This window comes from Vigna angularis, chromosome 10, assembly GCF_016808095.1.
Source record: "Vigna angularis cultivar LongXiaoDou No.4 chromosome 10, ASM1680809v1, whole genome shotgun sequence".
In the NCBI taxonomy this organism is placed as follows: domain Eukaryota; kingdom Viridiplantae; phylum Streptophyta; class Magnoliopsida; order Fabales; family Fabaceae; genus Vigna; species Vigna angularis.
The window spans coordinates 29,073,271-29,095,941 of record NC_068979.1 but is presented as its reverse complement, the minus strand read 5'-3'; the positions used below and the strand labels follow the sequence as shown (position 1 = coordinate 29,095,941).

The 22,671-nt window shown below is 31.4% G+C and overlaps 2 protein-coding genes across 4 annotated transcripts; one reads left to right on the top strand and one right to left on the bottom strand.

The window, feature by feature from the left end:
• Nucleotides 1-4,597: 4,597 nt before the first annotated feature.
• On the bottom strand, nt 4,598-8,588 carry LOC108335271 (probable transmembrane ascorbate ferrireductase 4). Its single transcript, XM_017571250.2, has 4 exons — nt 8,344-8,588; nt 8,212-8,263; nt 7,912-8,108; nt 4,598-5,026 (listed from the first exon to the last, which is right to left on the bottom strand). The coding sequence occupies exons 1-4, from the start codon at nt 8,494-8,496 to the stop codon at nt 4,703-4,705; spliced, it is 726 nt and encodes a 241-aa protein (XP_017426739.1). The 5' UTR covers nt 8,497-8,588; the 3' UTR covers nt 4,598-4,702.
• A 2,916-nt stretch (nt 8,589-11,504) lies between these two features.
• Nucleotides 11,505-21,811, top strand: LOC108334658 (clavaminate synthase-like protein At3g21360). Of its 3 annotated transcripts, XM_052869828.1 has the most exons (5): nt 11,505-11,871; nt 13,611-15,642; nt 19,762-20,146; nt 20,729-20,985; nt 21,306-21,811. In XM_052869828.1, exons 3-5 carry the CDS (start codon nt 19,763-19,765, stop codon nt 21,649-21,651), a joined length of 987 nt encoding a protein of 328 aa, XP_052725788.1. In that variant the 5' UTR covers nt 11,505-11,871; nt 13,611-15,642; nt 19,762; the 3' UTR covers nt 21,652-21,811. The 3 variants fall into 3 exon arrangements, 2 of the variants coding, with proteins under 2 accessions (XP_052725788.1, XP_052725789.1); XM_052869829.1 differs by lacking the exon at nt 11,505-11,871 and having other exon boundaries at nt 11,878-15,642; XR_008245784.1 differs by lacking the exons at nt 19,762-20,146; nt 20,729-20,985; nt 21,306-21,811 and adding an exon at nt 17,372-17,604.
• Nucleotides 21,812-22,671: the final 860 nt, after the last annotated feature.

Below are 22,671 nucleotides of genomic sequence, written 5' to 3'. Positions count from 1 at the left end.
TTTATCAACAATTTTTCTTTTTTTTTATTAGCCTTCTTTATTATTTTTAACCCTTCAACTTTACTTTCACTTCTGATGTTAAAGTAGAATCCATGTATATTGTGTGGATTGCAAATACTTTTATAATCAAGAACAAATGAAATTAATTATCTCAATTTCATTTATACTAATTGTCTTAAATTAAAATCTCTTGCTAATAGACCATTAAAGCATATTAATTATCTTATACTAATGTAAGCATAAGCATGTGTTTTTTTATAACAAACAAATATTAAAATTATAATTATAAAAATAAATATAAGTAATATTTACAATTTTATTGTGAATAGTTTTTATTTATTTTGTAAATAACTTATATTTATTTAATTTAAAAATAGTTAAATAAAAATGGATTACATAAAAGATGGTTTAAATTAAAAAAAATAGTCACATAAAATATAAAATTAAAAAATAATATGGAGACATAAAAATGAAATTTCTTCTGTATAAAAAAACTATTTTTTTCTTATATAAATATAAATTAAAATCTCTTGATATAATATTAGGCATCAACTTTGTTAGTATGTTTACACTTCCAAATCCATTAATAATTTGTTATTACATAAAAAATTATTATAAATAAAAAATAAAACTACACAATACAAAAGGAGATCACGCCAAATCATAAAAATTATATTTTACGAAATATAAACAAATTACACCTACTAAGGGTAGTAAAAAGGTCAATATCACAAAAAAAAATAGATCGGGATGACCTTTGTAACATTATGATTTAGGATGTCATGTGTAGATAAAAAAACAAAATTTGATTAAGATAAATACAACTCAGACGGTCACATTGAAAACATTTAAAACTTTATTTTATTATCATAAAATAAATAAAAATATGTGAAAATAATAATCAATCTCTATACAACTTGAAATATCATACTAAAACTCCTTAAAATAATTTATTTAAAATAAATAACATTTGAAAATCTTGAAAATAATTTCTCACTCGTCTCTCGATCTACACAGCATCTACATCATCATCAATATCTTCTGTAACATTATATGTTCTCGTATACAATACGATCATCGTAGGTGAAAATCATCATCACAAATCTAAGGTAAGATAATAACATCAACATCCCAAAAACACATAATAATATAATTATTATAATACAATAATCTAATAAGGTATAAGTTCATTACATCATGCCATTTCACAACACAACACACATTGTTAATCCAAACTTTTATCCAGATAAATCATGTCACCACCACTAACCATTGTCATTATATGTTGTTTTCCGTACTCCAACACACATAACCAATTCACCAAAATCGGACCTACGCACCAACGTAGGATTTTTCTATTCACCAAAATGGGGCTCATGCACCAACACAGGCTTTGCCTATTCACCAAAACAAGACTCACGTACTAACATGAGACTTGTTTGTTCACCATAACAGTGGTCGCACTAAAGCAAAGACTTTATCACATCGTGACTGAAGAGTATGTAAGACTACATATGATCCACTGCCTCAACAACAATCAACACAACAACGTGATTTATCAGAAAACAGTAAAGAAAACAATTCAACCAACACTCCAAAAAACTTGGCACACACACACTATAAAACTTAATAGGACTAGGAACACCTGGAGTGGTGAATAATACTACGTAATCAGGAGTGAGTTAAACTCAACTAGTTAGAAGTAAATGGTTACTCAATAGGATTAGGAACATCAGGAGTGGTTTAAAACACTTAATTGTACTTCATTGAATATTTAATGGAACCATCTAAGTTAACTTAGAGGAGAATTGAATGTAGCCTTAACAGGTGAACCAGTATATAACATTCATGTGTTTTAGTTTATTGATAAACGATGTAGTTTAGTTAAAACCTCTTACGCTCTTTCTACTCCATATGCTTTACTCCGTATATGGTTACTACTTGCACATGTAAACATTGGACGCATTAAGTTGATTATGTAAACGATCTTTCAAGATAACGTGTACCAATCTAGTCTTAACAATTCACAAGTGTTACGTACATCATAATCAGTTTGCGAGTTGCAAAAAATTTGTGGAAACACTATTTAATCCCCCCCTTCTAGTGTTTTCTTGCATCTTCAGTACTGAGAATGCCAGCATTACTAGGAGATTATTTTCTAGCTATATGAAAGTTGAATGTCGTGTAATGCATTATATAATTTGTCACATTATGCTTTCCTATGCCACTAACCTTGTCTAAACCTCTGAAGAAGATTTGTTAACACTCTTAATAGAAAGGGAGATTAATTAGGTCCATCTCATCAAATATCACATGACTAAGGCCTTATGAGTCAATGGACTGCTCCCATATTTGTACCTCATAACCAGGTTCTTATAGCACTCTCAAATTCCTATTGATGATGAACTGTTTGTGAAGGATAAGTGATCGTCCAAAATTGGTGTTGATCTCATAACATCCTTTGGTTATGTTAAAAATATTGATGATTAATGGGTTTACAAACATGACCACCCTTAGCCTATTTCTAATGAGTGGACACTGTCTACACCACCTTAGGATGCTTCATTTGCCCTTCTCACAAATGTTATGAATGAGATATGTGATCCTCACATTTTCATTGGTACCCAATTCAACTTTCTTGATTATCGGGTTGCTCATCTTGAGAAAGACATGGGTCATCTTCGTCGTCACTTTGGGCTCTCTTAGATTTATTTTATTGCTCGTGCTTGACAATTTGACCGTATTTAAGTATTGTTTTGAACATTATCCTTGTATGACTAACTTTGGTTTTTGTATATCTAATCTTATATTGCTTGCTCTTATGCTTTTTTATGTTGCCTACGGGGGAGAGATAGCAAGGACAAAGGATTACACATATGTTAGACTATTAAGAATGTTATTTCTCACTTATTTTTGAAACAAAAAAAAGAAAGTTCTTAAAATCAGTTAATGTTCAAGTAAGGGGAGTGAACAATTTATAATTCAATTTATTTTTTCTATTATTCCTTCTCTTACATATCATTGTCATAATAAAATATGGGAGAATGTAAATGCAACCTATGAAGGTTTTAATGATGCCAACAAAAGTCAAAAAACATAAAAAAAAATAACAAAAGGTTTAGGAAACTTAAACAATGAAGGAAGATGAAAATCAACTACCACAAAAAAGATTTATTATATAAGTAGAAAATTTTGTTTAGTCTATTTTATCAAAAGAATCTCTATTTTTGCTTAAGTGTTGGCTTTAAACATTGAAATTACATGAAATCATCTTTTCAAAAATATTAACATTTTTGAACTGGTAATCAATTACCAATAGGGTGTAATAGATTACCAACTACATGAAAAATGGTATTCAAAATTTTGAAGTGATAATCCATTATGATCAAGTTGTAATCAATTACCATGATTTGTAGTTGATTACACTGATCGTTAAAATTCAAATTTTTTAAAAAGTATGATCAACAATACAATTCTAATTGATTACAATAATGTGTAATTGTTTACCACATCGACACAATTCTAATCAATTACATAATTGTTTATCATTATCCAAATTTTAACGTCCAAATTTTGTAAAAACTTACAACTCTTTAAAAAAAACTTGCAACTCAAGGTTCAAAAATTTCACTATAAATATGAGTTTTCACTTTATAATAGATAAAGTTTTATATTATAAAATATATTACTAATAAAAACTATTGGCTAAACACTAGTAAAATTACTAAAAATTCTTATAGGCTATTTAACTTGTATTATCTACTCTTAAAGAGAGATTATTTTTATGAAAATTATTCTATTAAGAAATGTTTTCTCTGAGTGTAAAAAAAATTCAAACATGAAGTAAAAGAAATTCAAACACGAAGAATGGTTCCTGAGGTGATTGGATATTCATAATTTGTAAAAGATTTATAAAAATAGTGAAAAATCTCAAGTGGATGACTTGAGAATTAGATGTAGACAAAAATTTAATCAAACCAGTATTTGCACTTCTTCTTCCCTCTTATTCTTTAAATTACTTATTAATAATCTTTCTTCATAGTCGATCATTTTAATAATAAGTTTAACTAAGTTTTTTCTTATAGAAATTAAACAATAAAATTAGATTGACAAAAAATTTTGTTAACTTAATTCACTCCCTCTTAAGTTAATTTCAAATTTTAGATTTATTTAATAATTAATTATTTTAAAAATGATATATAAAATCAATTATCACATTAAGTATATGATAATTAAAACGTGATGGCAATATTCTTTGAAATAACTTTGTAATCTCTATGTAAAAACCCTAGTTAAGTTTTATATAACAGCTAATGTTATCATCTTTGATTCTAGTCAATGACACGACAAGAAGTGTGTTCCCATCAACTACTCGTTTTTGCTAAACTCAATTATTCAAAATTACTTTACAAAAGCTAAAGTTTTAGCACATTTAGCACAAGGTTATTGTCTTTCACATGTTTCGTATCATCGAAAAAGAAGTAACGTTGAAAGTTGTTGAAAGATAAAGTCAATTTAAAGTATATAAGCGGAGTTAAATCTTATTTTGTAAATAGACGTGGAATTGAATTAAATTTAAAGTGGATTTCTTAATAAATAATCAATTAAAAATATTGAAATTCATGAAAATATCTCTCTTCAAACCTGTTTATTTACAGTTGTCTCTAACAAAGTTGAAAACATTGGTGTGTAATGCAGCTTATTAAGATGAGAAAGTGGTAGTATCTGAGTACAAAAGTTTGGTCTGAATGGTTTGATACTTAGGTGAAACAGCAGCCAAAATGACAAAGGCACTGAGGAGGGCAAGAACCAAACCTAAAGCATTAACCACCATGGCCTCAGTGCTGTGCTTGGAGACATTTCTCATTGTTTGTAAGAATGTTACCTTCTCTAACAAACCAGTTTCTGCTGTTGCTATTGCCAATGCATAGGTGTATAGACCAAGGAACACGTGCCATGGTAACACCCTTATCCTTACCCTGCGCCCTTCTCCTCGGTGCCAAAAGTTCAAGAACCCAATCACCCACTGTGTGTCCACAACAAATAATAAAACATCCATTATACATAACCAGTAATTTCATTTTCATATATTTTAAATACTAATTATATATTATAGATTTTATGACAACATCCTATTAATTTCTCAAGTGAAATTTTTAGATTAATAATTCATGTAACTATTAGAGATCCATAGAAACAAACCTACTTCATTTGAAAATAAGATTAAATTAGAGTGAGTTCTAAGATTGAATTAAACTTAATCGACCCTTTTATACTATATAAAAAGAGGATTTTACGGAATTAATTTTATAGAGTTGGATCAGATTTAAAAATACAACCTTAATAAATAACTCATTTGAGGGATGAATAACTTGTAACTTTTTTTTTCATTATCAACTAAGAATCTAACACTAACACTTTCATCAAATGGTGAAGACAAATTTATGTATTCTATTAGTAATACCATTGCAAGTCATTCCTTGCATAAAATAAAGTATTGATATATATAATTTAAAACTCATTCAATTAAGACTCAGCCAAGAAATTGAAAATAAAATATTTAGAATAATTAGATGGTAATATAATTTTCATGCATAATTATTGCAAAAGTTAAACATGAGTGATTGGTAGTAGTGTAACAAAATTTTATAAGAATTTTATTAATTTAAATATTCAATGATTTGATAATGAAACCATGATGTATGCGTGAATTTTTCCATTAAAAAGCAATAAAAGCATAAAAAAAATTGTTTTGGATAAACTTTTTTAAAATCATTTTAAAAAATTGTTTGGATAAAGTTATTTTATAAACAGCTTTAAGAGACGAAAACAAAAAATATATATAAATTAAATTTGACTTCGACCTAATTTAATTTTTAAAGGTTATTTTCTATTAACTTTTTCAAAATTTATTTTTCAACTTATAGATAAACTAACTTTTAGTTTGTAGAAAAACTTATTTTACTTTTATATCTCTCTTTCGAAAGAGCTTATGCAGTACTTTCTTCCAAAAGAATCCTAATCTTATATATAATATTTTAATATCGTGATTATATAAATGAAGAAAAGTAGAAAGTGACATCTAAGTTGCTACAAAAGAGAAAAATTGAACCTTTTTTTTTTTCACTTTGCAATAGTAAAGGTTTACGAGGAATTAGAGGAATGTAGAAAAGTGGCAACAGAAAAAGTATTTATCAGTAGTTTTCTTTTACTTTTTAAATTTTATTTTATCAGTAGTTTTCTTTTACTTTTTAAATTTTATTTTACTGTATTAAAGTATCCCAATTATTTCTTTTAATGATTATTACTCTTTGTCAATGTTTAGAAGAATTATTTTCCCATCAACATCACTGTTATTATTTGATGATAATTGAAAAATTCTATGCAAACAAAAAGAAAAACTAAGACTCAACCAATTTAAACTATTTTAATTTAACAAAGATAATGATATTTTGACAACAATTTTTTGACAACATTTTAACATCATTTACGTGTCATTTTATAATTAGTTCAAGATTACTCTACAATCAATAATAATAATCATAAACACCAACATAGACCAATTACAGAATAACACGTAGATGATATTAAAATGTTATCAAAAAAATGTTGTCAAAATATCATTATCCTTTAACAAAAACCTACAAAATTAAACAATTCAAATATATTTAAATTTGTTGAAAATTGTCATACTCCTTATCCAATCACAAGCAAAATTTTTAAAGATTGGTTTTATTATTCTATTATAATAAATTGGTAAAAGAATAAATTATAGAGGTGAGAATAAAAATAAAAAAAGAATTGCCTACACTTAGCACCAAAAGCCCAATCACTTGTTACCAAAAATCAACATAAAGGAGAGAGCCCACCTTGGAAATGTAAACAAATTGAAACTCATAATTGGCCGACAACGTTTTCCGACATATTCATAGGTGTATGTGAATGTGTCCTCTTCCCTAAGATTATATAATTCACTATCCTGCTTGCTTCTACGCTACCACCCTCAAATAGGAGCCATTATTTCCTAACTTTTAAATTATTATAAGATAGTAGATTTACATGACAACAAAATAAAAATAAAATAAAATAGTGATTATTACTGTTGAAGTATGTATATCTAAATACAAATTATTTAACTTTTATAATGCATTACCTTATTAGAATATGCAAAATGTACCCAAACATCAAAGTTTGATATATTAAATAGGTTTGCAGTTATTACTTTTTATCATCAAATTCAATGGAGTTTTATTTTCAAATTACAATAAGAATAAAGTAAAAAATAAGATACCATTTCACAGCTAAAGAAACATTTTCTCAAATTTAACGATTTTTCTTTCTTTTTTTTGCCTGTGAAGTATCCTCCGATGAATTTATTTTACCGAAAAGGAAAATAGAAAATGCAAAAGAGCAAGGATAGCATTATACATAAAAGAGTATATTTTTTATAATTTTTTGAAAAAGAAAAAAGTAAAAAATAAGAAAGAGTAGATTCAAATTAAAAAAATTATGTGTGATAAAATATTATTTTTCAATGCAAAAGTATCTTATTTGATTTTACTAAAAACTTTTTAGAAACACAACCTCCGATGTTTTTGCAATGAAAAAAATGACAAAAAAAGAAAGAAAGCAGTCTAACTGAATCGCAACGTCTCTTCCTTTCTTCTGAAAAGACTCAAAAGAGAGTAGGACCACAATGCCATTCATTATCGACACCTACTTAGTGCCAAGGATAATGACATTCAAAAATTATCTAAACTAAACTAAACTAAAAAGTTGATTTCAAAATGTTTAACTTTCTTCCTTTAGATTACTGAAACAAGACAATAAATGAAATAAGAAAGGAAATAAACAGTGCAGGAAAATGAAAATGTAAGAAATGTTGAAAGAGTAAGTAGTAAATGCAAATACCTGGGCTGCAAAGAGGGAAACACAAACCAAACCCATCCATGAATGGAGGCTAAAGAAATTTGCAACAACCCCATCTTTTCCCTGAAACCTTGTCCAAATCCCAAAGATCCCACAACCCAAAGCTACCCCTTGAAGCCACAGATGCACCAATTTCTTGAAGCCCCTTGATCCAGGTAACCACCGGTGAACCAAAATTGCTGCATACCAAAACCCACAAACCAGTAAAAGCTAAGCTAAGGCAGCTTCTTTTGAGGTGAAAAGTAACAGAAATTGAAAATAAAACTATAAGCAAAAGTGTACCTTCTCCACTTAACAGAATGAAGCCGATGACCATGAGGAGAGGATGAAGAACCTACAAAGAGAGAAAAAGGAAGTTGAGTAGCATTTTTGGAAGTGTTGATGGAGGAAGAAAGAAGAGGTATGTGTGCGTACTGCATAGAGAAGGTCTTGTTGGGAGAGTGAAGGAGTGAGGAAGCTAGATTTGAAGGCAAGGGCCCAGATGAGTACAAGCACTGCCACTGCAAGACCTGCAACTCTAGCCAAGAACAGGAGAGCAAGGAGCGAGGGAGAATACACAGTGCCCATACTCACTCACACTCGCTCTTGCCGACACTGCACCTTTTTCATTTGGGTGAACTAGCTATCACTACACCAACACTTTCAACAAAAATTCTACTGAAAATAGATGTCTTCCCAGACAATTTTTTTTTATGGTTTATTTTTAAGAGATGTAATTAAGTTTCAAATACTTAAATAAATTTTATATTTTTAATGTATATGTTACTTTTTTATATTTTTATTATTTAAGATTTTAGCTAAATATTTGTTATTAAAGTAATTTTTATTGTTTTAAATAAGAAATGTTGAATAATACGAAACTTTCATATAAGTAATGATGTAATGTTGTAAACCTACTAGGAAAAAAAAATGGATTTATGTAAGTCTATAATTATAGTTTGGAATTATGTAAAATAATTTATATATATATATATATATATATATATATATATATATATATATGTGAGAAATATGTTTAAGGAATAAATATGGTGTTATTATTTTACTTTCCTAGTTGGAAGGACAAAACTAAGGAAGGAATATCATATTTTTTTACAAACCATATTTCTATTTGAAAGTTCTTTTATATATTTAATTTAAATATATTGATGGTTACCTCATTCATTTTTTTCATCTTGTCATGACCTCGATTGTGAATTATGTATATCAAGTATTTATTTTATGAAATTGTTGGTAATTTCAAATTCTGAACAACTTCAATTTTTTTATATTTAATAAGCGTATAACAATTATGTAATATACTTATCCATTTACTACTTACAATAATTTGATATATTTTTTAAGAAGTTAACACGGATCTCACCCTATTATTAACATTGTTGATTATTTGTTTTACAATGCGAGATTAATTAACTATAATATTAATTCATTGATAGTCCCAAAACCTTAAATAAAAAAAATCATATTTTTCCTTACCTTAAAAAGAAAGAAGTAATGAATGGTGTTAGCAATGAATAATGAATAAAGTGTGTGGTACCTCACCCACAACATAATAAAAGGATTTTTTTTTTAATTTTGAGAAAAAAAAATGTAAAAAATATTTGCTTTCTCAAAAGAGTACAAAAAGATAATAAGAAAAAAAAGGTTGTTTTTGAAATTAAGCTCCTATTCTTTCTATATTTATTTCAAAACACAAAAATCCTAAACAAACATTCTATCTTTACCTTGGCATTATTTTCACCTTTAAAATGTTTTCATGATGATTAATGGTATGTTTTAGTATGTGAATATTAAAAGAATTGTTAAATATGATGGATGTTTACTTACATGGATATTTTGAGTGAAAACACAAACCAAAATATTCAGGGAAATTTTGATGAAATAAATGCATTTTAACTCATTCATATATGATTTTTTTGTAAATTCAAAAGATTAATTCATGTGTTAAAAATATAATTTTTTTTATTTGCATGTATGTGATAACTTGATTTCTAAATGATTAATTTATATTTATTATTGTTCATTCTTTTGGTCTAGTGTAAATATGGAATAAAATAACTTAGAACGAGTTTCGAAATTAATCAATTTTGCTTAGGAGTTCAAAAGGGTAATTGTGGGGTGTGATGAATACATATTTATACCCCCATTTTAGTGAAAACATCATCAAAATTGTCTGCTAACATTCTTTGAAGTTCTTATCATTTTGATTACTGTCATGTCACCACAATTGCAAATGCAAATTATCCCAACTTTCCTTGAACAACCACCATGTGATGGATGAGAAATTCGTTGGTCCCAACTATTTGAATAAGACGAATAATATTGCGAAGAAGTCATACCTCAACAACCACCTACCACGATATCTCTTAAGAGAAGAACTTTGCTCAGGGAAATAATTCCACTAAACAATGAAAAACTCATGACTTATTTCCTCTTCAAAAACAAAACCCTAATCTTCAAAGAACAAACTCAAATATTTTTCACCACAGAAACTCCTTTCAATTATCATGTATCCATACTAATCTTCGTTTAAGTTATCATGAATGTGAAAAAGTTACTTCTCATTCACTTATAACTCACGTAGAAACTGTATCGTTAATAATTTAGATATTATTATAAAAAATATATCAAATTGAATAAAAATTACAAAAAGTTAAAATCATTTTGTCTCAACAAAATAGAGGATATTTTAAATAACTGACAAATATAAGATTTAAATTTTGTATCCTGTTATCAGTGTATCTGCATAAATTTCATGCTTCTTTCCATTTAAACGAAATAAAAAAAAAATCATCACAGTGCAGTGTTTGCTATCATCACTAACATCAAAATATTAGCTAAATAGAAGTTAGAAAAAAAAGAAAAAAAGAATACATGCCACGTGTAGGTTATAGAAACCTTGCAATGATACAAAAGCTCCATGACATGTGATGATGCAACATAACAATTGTGATTGCAATCATATTTTTATTATAATTAATACCTTACAACACAAAACTTTTAACAAAGTTTAATAATGAACAAGTCAAACTAAAGGCATGACCAACTTTATAATATATATATATATATATATATATATATATTATTTCTAACCTAAAACTTTTACATTATTTTCTTTTAAATAAAATAGTTTAGTTTACTAATAAAATTTTAAAAAAATTATAAAACAAAAAATGAAAATCATTATTTAGTTTACGCTTTTTTTGATGGAGTAAGAAGATTTGGAAAGGAAGTTGAAACTAATTCGATTATATAAAAATATTATCGATAAACATGTAATATAATTAATTATTTTTAATATGTCTTATATTAAAATTAAAATACTAAATTAATAAATTAAATTAAATTAATTAATTAAAATTTATTTTTAATAGATTTTATTCTGAAATATCATTTTTATTTATTAAAATTTTATAATAATTTTGTATTTTATTTTAGATTTGACTTTAATTTAAATATAAATTTTTGAAAATTTATTTTTATTACATTGAATTATTTTTAAAAAGTATTTTATAAATTATCTTTAAATACATTAATATACAATTAGATTTATTCCATCACATAAATTGTAAGGACCTCATTTTCTTGGTGGTGGGGACACGGTGGTCCCCCACCTTTTGCATTATTAGGATGCAATAATTTGAGATGCATAAGTCTGGAAACTGAGAAGGAAGAGGGGCTGAATTTTTTGGTCGTGAGGGGAGAGCAGCCAGAGGAAGGGAGCCCTTCCTTCCATTTTCAACCGTTCAAAGAGCCCCCAAGGAAGCAGTACCAACTTCAGAAATATGCTGAGGAGGATTTGGGTTGTACAATTGTGAGAGAGGAGTCCTTACAACAAGAGCTGGAAGAGGAAGTGAAGAACCGCTAAAGTTGCAAAGAGATCTTGATCGACACATCTCAGGGGAGATAGACCTCAAATTCTACAAAGAAAGTCTTCAAGAGGTAAGGGGAGCTAAATCTATTTCCTTGATTGTTAAATTATACTGTATTTGATGCAAATCTGGGAATTTGGGGATGAACATTTGGGATTTCTGGGTTTCTGGAAAACTCGTTTCTGCAGAATTCTGCAGAAACGCGCGTGCGTCCTCAAAATTAGACGTTCGTCCACTGTGCTCGACTGTGTTGGCCAAAAATATTCGAGCGTTCGGTTTGGTGCTCTAAGCTCACGAACGTTCGCGTTCGTCCATAGATAAAGTTAGAAATCTTAAACGTTCGTCCTAAGTGTTATTTTGAGCGTTCGTCCATAAGTGTTATTTTGAGCGTTCGTCCTAAGTGTTATTTTGAGCGTTCGTCCTAAGTGTTATAGTGAGCGTTCGTCCTAAGTGTTATTTTGAGCGTTCGTCCTAAGTGTTATAGTGAGCGTTCGTCCTAAGTGTTATTTTGAGCGTTCGTCCTAAGTGTTATAGTGAGCGTTCGTCCTACAAGTGATTTTGAGCGTTCGTCCATAAGTGTTACATTGAGCGTTCGTCTATAAGTGTTATAGTGAACGTTCGTCCAAACAGTGATCGATCCAATATTTTATTCGGTCTTAGCGTTCGGCCTAATAGTGTATTCGGTGAAATGGCGTTCGGCCTGTTGATAAATAACGTTCGTCCTAAGTATCAATTTTAGCGTTCGGCCTGGTAGTGTAGGATTTGATTACGTTCGTCCAAACAGTGTACGTTCGTCCACTGGTTTTCAGTGAATAGTGCTCGTTCAAATGTATTTTACAATTATTGTTGGATTCTAAGTTGAATGAAATTATGCGTATAATTGTTTGGAATATAGTATGTAATGTGGTGTTTGATGGTTTAGCGTTCGGTCTTAGTACTCGATTATAGCGTTCGACTGATTAGAGTTTGATCAAGTGAGACGTTCGGTAGTAGCGTTCGACCGAATTGTGGGTACTCGGTTTAGCGTTCGATCTATTGAATCTCATAGTGTCCGTCCAATTAAGATAGTAGTGTTCGGCAGTTATGTTTTGTGAATGGTGTTCGACCAAATAGTGGTCTATAAATGGTAATGGGTTCTAAGTTCACTTTGCTGTTGTTTGGGTTGAATTATTTGTGTACAATGTTTGATATATATATATATATATATATATATATATATACTCTGATGTGATTTATGTGAATGCATGAGATATAATAAAATTACTGTGATGACTGTATTTTATGATGTTAATGTGAGTTGAGGAATATGAGTATGGTATGAATCTCATGGAGAGATTATGTAATATTATGTCATTAGTGTGTATGTTGATGTTGAGGGTCCCGTAGTTGGAGGTTATCCTGATACTCTAATAATCATCCAGTCTCATGTAGAGAAGGATGAATTATGTGGTGAGAGGAGCAGGAGGTCCTGGTCTACGTTCCGGTTTGAACATAGTGAGGGGACTAACCTTGTGAATGGTATGAAGTATTTTGGAAGGGTATTTGTAAGAAAAAGTAGAAGTCATCACAAGTGCATAACCTCCCGTGACCGCTCATCAACGTATCATCCAGATGAGTGTCTAGTAGGAATTGTGGTATGATAGTATATGAGAATGTCTGACCTAAAAATTATATGATGTTTTTATTGAAGCAATTATGCATGTTTTATAATTGTTGTGTTGCATGTTAGCTCACCCTTACTTGTTTGTTTGTGCCGGGAAAATCATATTTTTGCGATGATCGTATAACGTATTTGTTATACGGGAGCAGATGAAGGATTGTCACGTGATCCGGTGCAAATGAAGAAAGAGACGGAAGACCAAATTAGAAAGATTCAATGTTATGTTTGCAGTTAACTCTGAGCTTAAACTTATGTATAGATTTGTGTAGGAGGTTACGGGGTGTTACTGTAATTGTATGATTAGAACATTTCAAATTTGAATTTTAAAGAGTGAATTTCTGGGATGTTACATTAATGGTATCAGAGCAGTTCATCCTTAGGATGACCTCTGTGTTGTGGGTTTGCCATGTCTTCTCTGTGAAGAATTGAGTGTAAATAGTATGACTTACCATTTCCTCCGAGTCTATATAGTAAGGTGCGTATCTAACTGGAAGTTTTGAGAACAGAAAATGTCTTGATAAGAGTAATGAGGGTGCACACTCATGACTTTTACCATAGATTATTTTCCTTTCTTAATTCTGAAGGTTTGAGGTAAGAAAGAGTTAGAGTTTCAGTGTTGCCTCCTGTAGTAATTCCTGACTTGTTCTTGTTTTTGCGGTAGTGTTATGTGCTCTATAGTAGGAGAGGAATGCATATTCAAGGACAACTTGAGTTGTATCCCTTTATTGGAATCGGTTTAAGTCTTTGAGACAAGTTCTTGCCTCGAAGATAGGAGATTGAAGACTAAAAGTTAAGCTTCGGAGGACAAGTTAAGATATTGGAGTTTAGAAGTAATGTTATGGGTGAAGAACATTTCAAGAAAACAAAGTCAGAAGATCTTATATAGTACGTTCGCATGAAGTTCAAAAGCTAGATTAAGAGAAGCTTTGGATAAGCATGGTTGTAACAAGATTTGAGAAATGAGTTGAGTATAGTATATCAGTGACGTCAGCAGTCAGAAGAAAGGGAAGTGTGGGTGAGAAACAGAATGACGTTGTGGGAGACTGGTAATATGGACCGAGGTATTAATGATGGTTGGAATCTGAATAAGAAAGTGATGGATGGCCAAAGGGAATAAGTATCAAGAAAGGAAGTGGAAGGAGAAGATTTCGAGAGGCAGTCAGATAAGGCAGAACACGAGGTCCTTGAAGAAGAATGAAGTATAGTAAGAATCTTAAGTTAAGTGAAAAATTTGAAGGAGATGATGAAGTTTTATCAGCAAGTGGATGATTCAGAGTCAAGTATAGTTGGATATTTCAAGATTAGTAGTTCACGCAGAAGAAAGGTTTGAGCATAGGGTAAGATGAAAGGTTTCAAATGGGGAAGACAAAGGTATGTCTCTGTCGATCGGTGTCTGGAGGCAAGACCTCCTGGAAGATGATGGTTGCTTCTTAGTGTTATCACTTATGGGAGCGACTCAAGTTTCGGATCTTGCGGCGCAGGAGAATCGGAGTGTAAACCTCGCGGTTGTGAATGACTTCTTAAATGTTTTTCCTGAAGAAGTTTCTGGTTTACCTCCTTCACGTGAGCGTGAAGATCACCTAAGGTCAGTGTTTGGAGTTGAGAGTGTGCAAGCCGAAAAGGATTTATCCGTTCAAGTGCAATCAGTAAGGATGGAGGATGAACTTTCAATCGATTCAAGGTCATCTGGGATGGAATAACAGACGACTCTACCTGGAAGTTAGAGGATGAGATGAGAGAAATTTACCTCGGCTTGTTCCGGTAGGCTTAATTTTCGAGGACGAAAATTTTTGTTGTTGGGGAGAATGTAAGGACCTCATTTTCTTGGTGGTGGGGACACGGTGGTCCCCCACCTTTTGCATTATTAGGATGCAATAATTTGAGATGCATAAGTCTGGAAACTGAGAAGGAAGAGGGGCTGAATTTTTTGGTCGTGAGGGGAGAGCAGCCAGAGGAAGGGAGCCCTTCCTTCCATTTTCAACCGTTCAAAGAGCCCCCAAGGAAGCAGTACCAACTTCAGAAATATGCTGAGGAGGATTTGGGTTGTACAATTGTGAGAGAGGAGTCCTTACAACAAGAGCTGGAAGAGGAAGTGAAGAACCGCTAAAGTTGCAAAGAGATCTTGATCGACACATCTCAGGGGAGATAGACCTCAAATTCTACAAAGAAAGTCTTCAAGAGGTAAGGGGAGCTAAATCTATTTCCTTGATTGTTAAATTATACTGTATTTGATGCAAATCTGGGAATTTGGGGATGAACATTTGGGATTTCTGGGTTTCTGGAAAACTCGTTTCTGCAGAATTCTGCAGAAACGCGCGTGCGTCCTCAAAATTAGACGTTCGTCCACTGTGCTCGACTGTGTTGGCCAAAAATATTCGAGCGTTCGGTTTGGTGCTCTAAGCTCACGAACGTTCGCGTTCGTCCATAGATAAAGTTAGAAATCTTAAACGTTCGTCCTAAGTGTTATTTTGAGCGTTCGTCCATAAGTGTTATTTTGAGCGTTCGTCCTAAGTGTTATTTTGAGCGTTCGTCCTAAGTGTTATAGTGAGCGTTCGTCCTAAGTGTTATTTTGAGCGTTCGTCCTAAGTGTTATAGTGAGCGTTCGTCCTAAGTGTTATTTTGAGCGTTCGTCCTAAGTGTTATAGTGAGCGTTCGTCCTACAAGTGATTTTGAGCGTTCGTCCATAAGTGTTACATTGAGCGTTCGTCTATAAGTGTTATAGTGAACGTTCGTCCAAACAGTGATCGATCCAATATTTTATTCGGTCTTAGCGTTCGGCCTAATAGTGTATTCGGTGAAATGGCGTTCGGCCTGTTGATAAATAACGTTCGTCCTAAGTATCAATTTTAGCGTTCGGCCTGGTAGTGTAGGATTTGATTACGTTCGTCCAAACAGTGTACGTTCGTCCACTGGTTTTCAGTGAATAGTGCTCGTTCAAATGTATTTTACAATTATTGTTGGATTCTAAGTTGAATGAAATTATGCGTATAATTGTTTGGAATATAGTATGTAATGTGGTGTTTGATGGTTTAGCGTTCGGTCTTAGTACTCGATTATAGCGTTCGACTGATTAGAGTTTGATCAAGTGAGACGTTCGGTAGTAGCGTTCGATCGAATTGTGGGTACTCGGTTTAGCGTTTGATCTATTGAATCTCATAGTGTCTTTCCAATTAGGATAGTAGTGTTCGGCAGTTATGTTTTGTGAATGGTGTTCGACCAAATAGTGGTCTACAAATGGTAATGGGTTCTAAGTTCACTTTGCTGTTGTTTGGGTTGAATTATTTGTGTACAATGTTTGATATATATATATATATATATATACTCTGATGTGATTTATGTGAATGCATGAGATATAATAAAATTACTGTGATGACTGTATTTTATGATGTTAATGTGAGTTGAGGAATATGAGTATGGTATGAATCTCATGGAGAGATTATGTAATATTATGTCATTAGTGTGTATGTTGATGTTGAGGGTCCCGTAGTTGGAGGTTATCCTGATACTCTAATAATCATCCAGTCTCATGTAGAGAAGGATGAATTATGTGGTGAGAGGAGCAGGAGGTCCTGGTCTACGTTCCGGTTTGAACATAGTGAGGGGACTAACCTTGTGAATGGTATGAAGTATTTTGGAAGGGTATTTGTAAGAAAAAGTAGAAGTCATCACAAGTGCATAACCTCCCGTGACCGCTCATCAACGTATCATCCGGATGAGTGTCTAGTAGGAATTGTGGTATGATAGTATATGAGAATGTCTGACCTAAAAATTATATGATGTTTTTATTGAAGCAATTATGCATGTTTTATAATTGTTGTGTTGCATGTTAGCTCACCCTTACTTGTTTGTTTGTGCCGGGAAAATCATATTTTTGCGATGATCGTATAACGTATTTGTTATACGGGAGCAGATGAAGGATTGTCACGTGATCCGGTGCAAATGAAGAAAGAGACGGAAGACCAAATTATAAAGATTCAATGTTATGTTTGCAGTTAACTCTGAGCTTAAACTTATGTATAGATTTGTGTAGGAGGTTACGGGATGTTACTGTAATTGTATGATTAGAACATTTCAAATTTGAATTTTAATCACTGAATTTCTGGGATGTTACATAAATCGAATCTACTACAAAATTTATTCTCATTTTCTACTCTCCTCCTCTTGATTAAGATAACCTCACTTTCTATTCTCTCTCTCTCTTTTCATTTCCTTCTTTTTCCACTCTCGGTTTAAATACACAAATTAGGTAATGGGTGTGTAGATATTTCTTCTCATATATTGCCCACTTTACTTTTTTCATTTTCTTCCAATTTGGTTGGATTAGATTATCTATATATAGAATATTTCAAAATTAGTAAAAATGTTTTCCTTTAATATTATTCTCTGTATTTTCTTATTGATATAGTTGAGAACCCAACACTTAATTCACTAATTCTTTTCATTCCCTAAATTTAAAATAAAATATGCACCTATTGTAAGTTGGATTTTTCTGATGTCTTGTGCTTCTGGCTTTAACTTTTGGACTTTAATTTAGACCATTGCATACACATACCAAGAAGAAGATACACTTAAAGTGATTGATTACAGAGTCAGGAGCTTCTAACAAAATGAAACTTTCTGGTCAAACTCTGATTTAAAGCATGACAAGTGTAAATGTGATGGACATGATGAAATATTCTAAATAATTAGTCTGTCGCACTGCATATTTTATAAAGGTTTATATCAGAAGTTTAGTAGTCAAATACAGATATACACTTCTTTAGTATAACATCTGATTTGATTTTATAGTCTGCAGATTAAAAACCACATTAGCACCTGATCTGATTGTATTAGGTTCTTTTGACTTGACCCCTTTGAAAAAAAAGCATTATATCTAAAAGGAAAATGAAACACTATTTATTGATTTGCATCTGAAATGTTATAGATTTAATATAGATTATAAATAAGATAAACTTACAAATTAATTTTATAAGATTAAATTAAATTTAAAATTTATTTTCTAAAATAAGAATTATTTAAAATTTATTATTTATTAGCCTATGTGTCAACCACTATTAAATCGTAATGGAATGACTATTAATGTTTAGTTTTATTTTTGAAATATATGTCTTAACATAAAAAATATATTAAATATTTTACATTAATAAAAAATAAAACAAATTTATCATACATAAATAGTATAATTTTGACCTTACTTATAATTACATTAGATTTAAAGTATATGTCTTAATATAAAATTCTATTAAACCTGAATCAAATGGTGTGATTTAGTAAGATGCATAGGTCATCCAGTATATGCTTTCTTGCTATGGAACAACAAAGTTCATCTTACTATGCAAAAAATTCAACAAATAGTTATCCAAAAGAATGTTTGTAGGTTAATTTTAATGATAATTTTATGAACCAAATGACAGGATTACTTGGCTTCATCACAAGTCACAATCACAATCTGAGTTTCTCAAGCAATGTTGAGAGATAATTACTAAGAACATTGTGCGTTGGGTTTGGGTATTATAATTGATCATATCACTTCTTTTGGCTCTAACCCAATCATAATCATTCAAGCAGTTTATAAATTACTTGTGACGCTAGCAGTTTGGCATGTTTTGGAATAACAGTATACGAAATTGGAACAAAAAAGAAATGAAGATAAGTTCAATTCCCTCCACAAAAATGGTTTTAATTGTTAGGAAGTGAATTTAATTCTAATTCAATCTCACAAAACCAATTTATAAGGTGAGATTTACATCTGGTTATCTATTCTAAATTAGTCTTATTTCTAGTTGATGTGGGACTTCCAATACATTTTCTCATGTCGAGGTATATACATCTCGAACGTGAGACTAGACATTAATAGGTGGTTCGATAACGACTCGATAACAAGTGGAACAATATGTGTAACAAATAATAAATATTGTTAGAATAGATTCTAATCATAGTTCTGGTACCATGTTAAGAAATGGATTTAAGTCTAACTCAACCCCCAAAATTAGCTCTGATAAGTTCAATTCCCGCCCTCCCCCATAGAAATGGTCTTAATGTCAATCCAAACAACGATTCTTTTGTAGTTCTCAATAACTCGCAAATTGAGCATCTTCATTTCCTTGCAAAACATGAACAGATATATAAGGACAAGAAGAATCCCTCTGGACCAATGACAAAGGGATCCTCTTGTTATTTTAGCATTGCAATTGTCAACACCAACCACTACTGTATTATATATATATATATATATACACAAGCCTTTTGAAGGCAAAACCACAAAGGGTAATAAACTCTGCATAAAACATTTGCAATAAGAATGGTGGGAGGCATGAAGATGGAGTTTTCTTGCAAGGACTTGAAGGTGGGAAAATGTGAAGGAGAAAAAGTAGTAGATGGGGAAACCATGCCCTTGGTGCTAGAACCTCCTGCACCTACCAAGAGTGACTTGAAATCCTTGCTCTTGGCTCTGGAGAACAACAAAGACTGGTTTGAGCAAATGATAATCAAGAACAGTGCTGTTCTCCTCAGAGGTTTTGATGTCAGAAATGCTGAGGACTTCAATGAAATCGTAGAAACATGTGGGTGGGAAGACATTCGTTATGTTGGACCAGCACCTCGTACACATATCTACAAAAGGGTGTGGACTGCAAATGAAGGACCTCTCTCAGAGTTCATATACTATCACCATGAAATGGTTCTGGTAAGTCAACTATACATTCACATTAGCACCATCATGTGTCATGCACTTAACCAGTTTCTTGATATCAATATCATATAATCATTTCTAATAAGCACTTTCAAACAGATTTCATGTATTTTGTTTGCAACTCTAATTTCTGTTGTACTAGGAAGTTCCAACCAAAAAATCTGAGATCTTGTTTGACCCAATGATTTTCATCAGTTAATCTGATAATCAATCTGCTTGACCAGGTAGAAACAAAGGTAGTATAGACATAAAACTATGTTTATAAATAATATCACTAATAGACAATGTTTGACAATATTCTTCTTTTCCTGATATTAAAATATTTTGCTTAACTCATCCTTCGTACGTTTGCACACACTATGATTGGGGCAGAAAGTGATGATGTGATGAGAAACTAGCAGTCTGGTTATTTAATAAAAATATTTGAACTGGTATTGTATCCTTGAACAGCAAATGTCAATATCTATTTTTAGTTCATCCGTTACATCATGTAGGAACTTCCATGTTTTTCCTAAACGATCAACACTATAATCTCAATGAAAAAAATGGTAATAAAATTTGTGATTTGATTTCCAGATCAAGGAATATCCCAAGAAAGTGATACTCTTTTGTGAGATACCTCCTCCTGAAGGGGGAGAGACCCCTTTTGTTCCAAGCTTCAAAGTGGCAGAAAGGATGATTAAAGAGTTCCCAGAAGAGGTGAAGGAGATGGAGGAGAAGGGTTTGAAGTATTCATTTACAGCTCGTAGTACTCAGAATGATAACTCCTCCATGAGAGGTAGAGGTTGGGAAGATGCCTTTGGGACCACAGATCGCAAAGTAGCTGAGGAAAGGTGTGTTCTTCCTTCAAATGCCAACACAGAATATGAACTAGTTTTGTACATGCATGCATGGTCTAAGACTATTTCATCCCTTTCAAATTAATAACATGTTGCACAGATATTGGTTCATTCTACACAAATTCGATCTCAATCCATACAGTAAGGATTGAAAATTCAAGTATGAATCATAAATAAATAAAGAAGAAAACTGATAAATTTATTATTTTAAGATTCCTTAACTCGTGTTTTATTGATGTTGAATTTTTCCATTGTGTTAAAAGAGAAAGTTCATGACACAATACTTACAAGCTTTGATTGAAAAACTGTTGCAGAGCAAAAGCTCTAGGAATGGACATGGAGTGGCTTTCAAATGGGGGGGTGAAGACAATACTTGGACCAAGAAATTTAACCAAGGTATTTGAAGGAAGGAAGGGAAGAAAAATGTGGTTTAACACATTGGTAGGGATGTATGGGAAGGAACTTAGCTCAGCAATGATGGCTGATGGAACAGAGATTCCAGTACATGTAGTGAAAAGATGTGAAGAAATCATTGAAGAAGAGAGCATACAGTTCAAGTGGGAGAAAGGGGATGTTCTCTTCTTTGATAACTATGCTTTGCTTCATGGTAGAAGGCCTTCCCTTCCTCCAAGGAAAGTTCTTGTTGCCACATGCAAGTAATTGGATATTATAGTATTCAAATTATATGCTAAGAGAGAAAGGGTATGGAGGATAAAAGCTATGAATAAGTTTGTCATTTCACCAATATATGACAAGTAAAAACCAGTGTATGCATCATTTCTTGAATAATTAGTTCTCTGCAGAACTTACTTATAAAGCACCACCAAACCAAATAATATGTGAATATTAAGTTGTATACAAAATTGTTAGAATATGTTTGCATGATTATATGTCCAGCAGAGTAATAAATATATAAATATATCAATAACGAGAAATGAAAAATCACACTTTTTCATTTTCTTTTTCAAATACTCTGTATTATTGATTACGCTGTAGCTAAAGTCTCCAAAAAAAACTATTACTTTGAAAATTTCTAACATGGCACCAAACACTAATCTAGCTAAGTCTCACCACCAAACTTGTTAGCTTGAAAATCAATTAACAAGTCAAATTTCTTACCCAGATTTTGGCGGTAGTCATTTGGAGACATAAAGAATCCATTCCATTTTCTTAAGTCCTAAAAATCACGACTTTGAAAATTTTTCAACTTGGCACCAAGCAATCAACCTAGCCAAGTTTTACCACCAAATTTGGCTAGCTTGAAAACCAACCAACAAGACAAATTTTTTGCACCAATATTTTGACAGTAGTCATCTAGGACATAAAGAGTACATTCTTGTCCCTAAGCCTCAAAATCCATGACTTTGAAAAATTTTTAAATCTTGACACCAAGCACCAACCTAGCCAACTCCCATTACCAAACTTGACTAGCTTGAAAACCAACCAACAAGACAAATTTCTTACATCAAGATTTTTACAATAGTCATTTGAGGACATAAAGAGTGCATTTCAACCCCTAAGTCTTAAAAACCACGACTTTGAAATTTTCCCAAATCTTGGCACTAGAAAGTTTCCAATGGCAACGCCGTCGCTAGCAGCAACAACGATAGGTGTAGTGGAGAGGCGACGAAATATTTTTCCTAAAAATAACTTAAGGCTCTAGATACCATGTTCAATATA

Bases quoted from the DNA above. Each gene is read 5' to 3' on its own strand.
- LOC108335271 (XM_017571250.2), bottom strand. From the start codon at position 8,496: ATGGGCACTGTGTATTCTCCCTCGCTCCTTGCTCTCCTGTTCTTGGCT. The intron at 8,109-8,211 runs GTACACTTTTGC...TTTGGTATGCAG, and splicing joins CATTCTGTTAAGTGGAGAAG to CAATTTTGGTTCACCGGTGG. The intron at 5,027-7,911 runs GTATTTGCATTT...GTGGACACACAG, and splicing joins TTTCCCTCTTTGCAGCCCAG to TGGGTGATTGGGTTCTTGAA.
- LOC108334658 (XM_052869828.1), top strand. From the start codon at position 19,763: ATGGTGGGAGGCATGAAGATGGAGTTTTCTTGCAAGGACTTGAAGGTG. The intron at 20,147-20,728 runs GTAAGTCAACTA...TTTGATTTCCAG, and splicing joins ATCACCATGAAATGGTTCTG to ATCAAGGAATATCCCAAGAA. The intron at 20,986-21,305 runs GTGTGTTCTTCC...AAACTGTTGCAG, and splicing joins CGCAAAGTAGCTGAGGAAAG to AGCAAAAGCTCTAGGAATGG.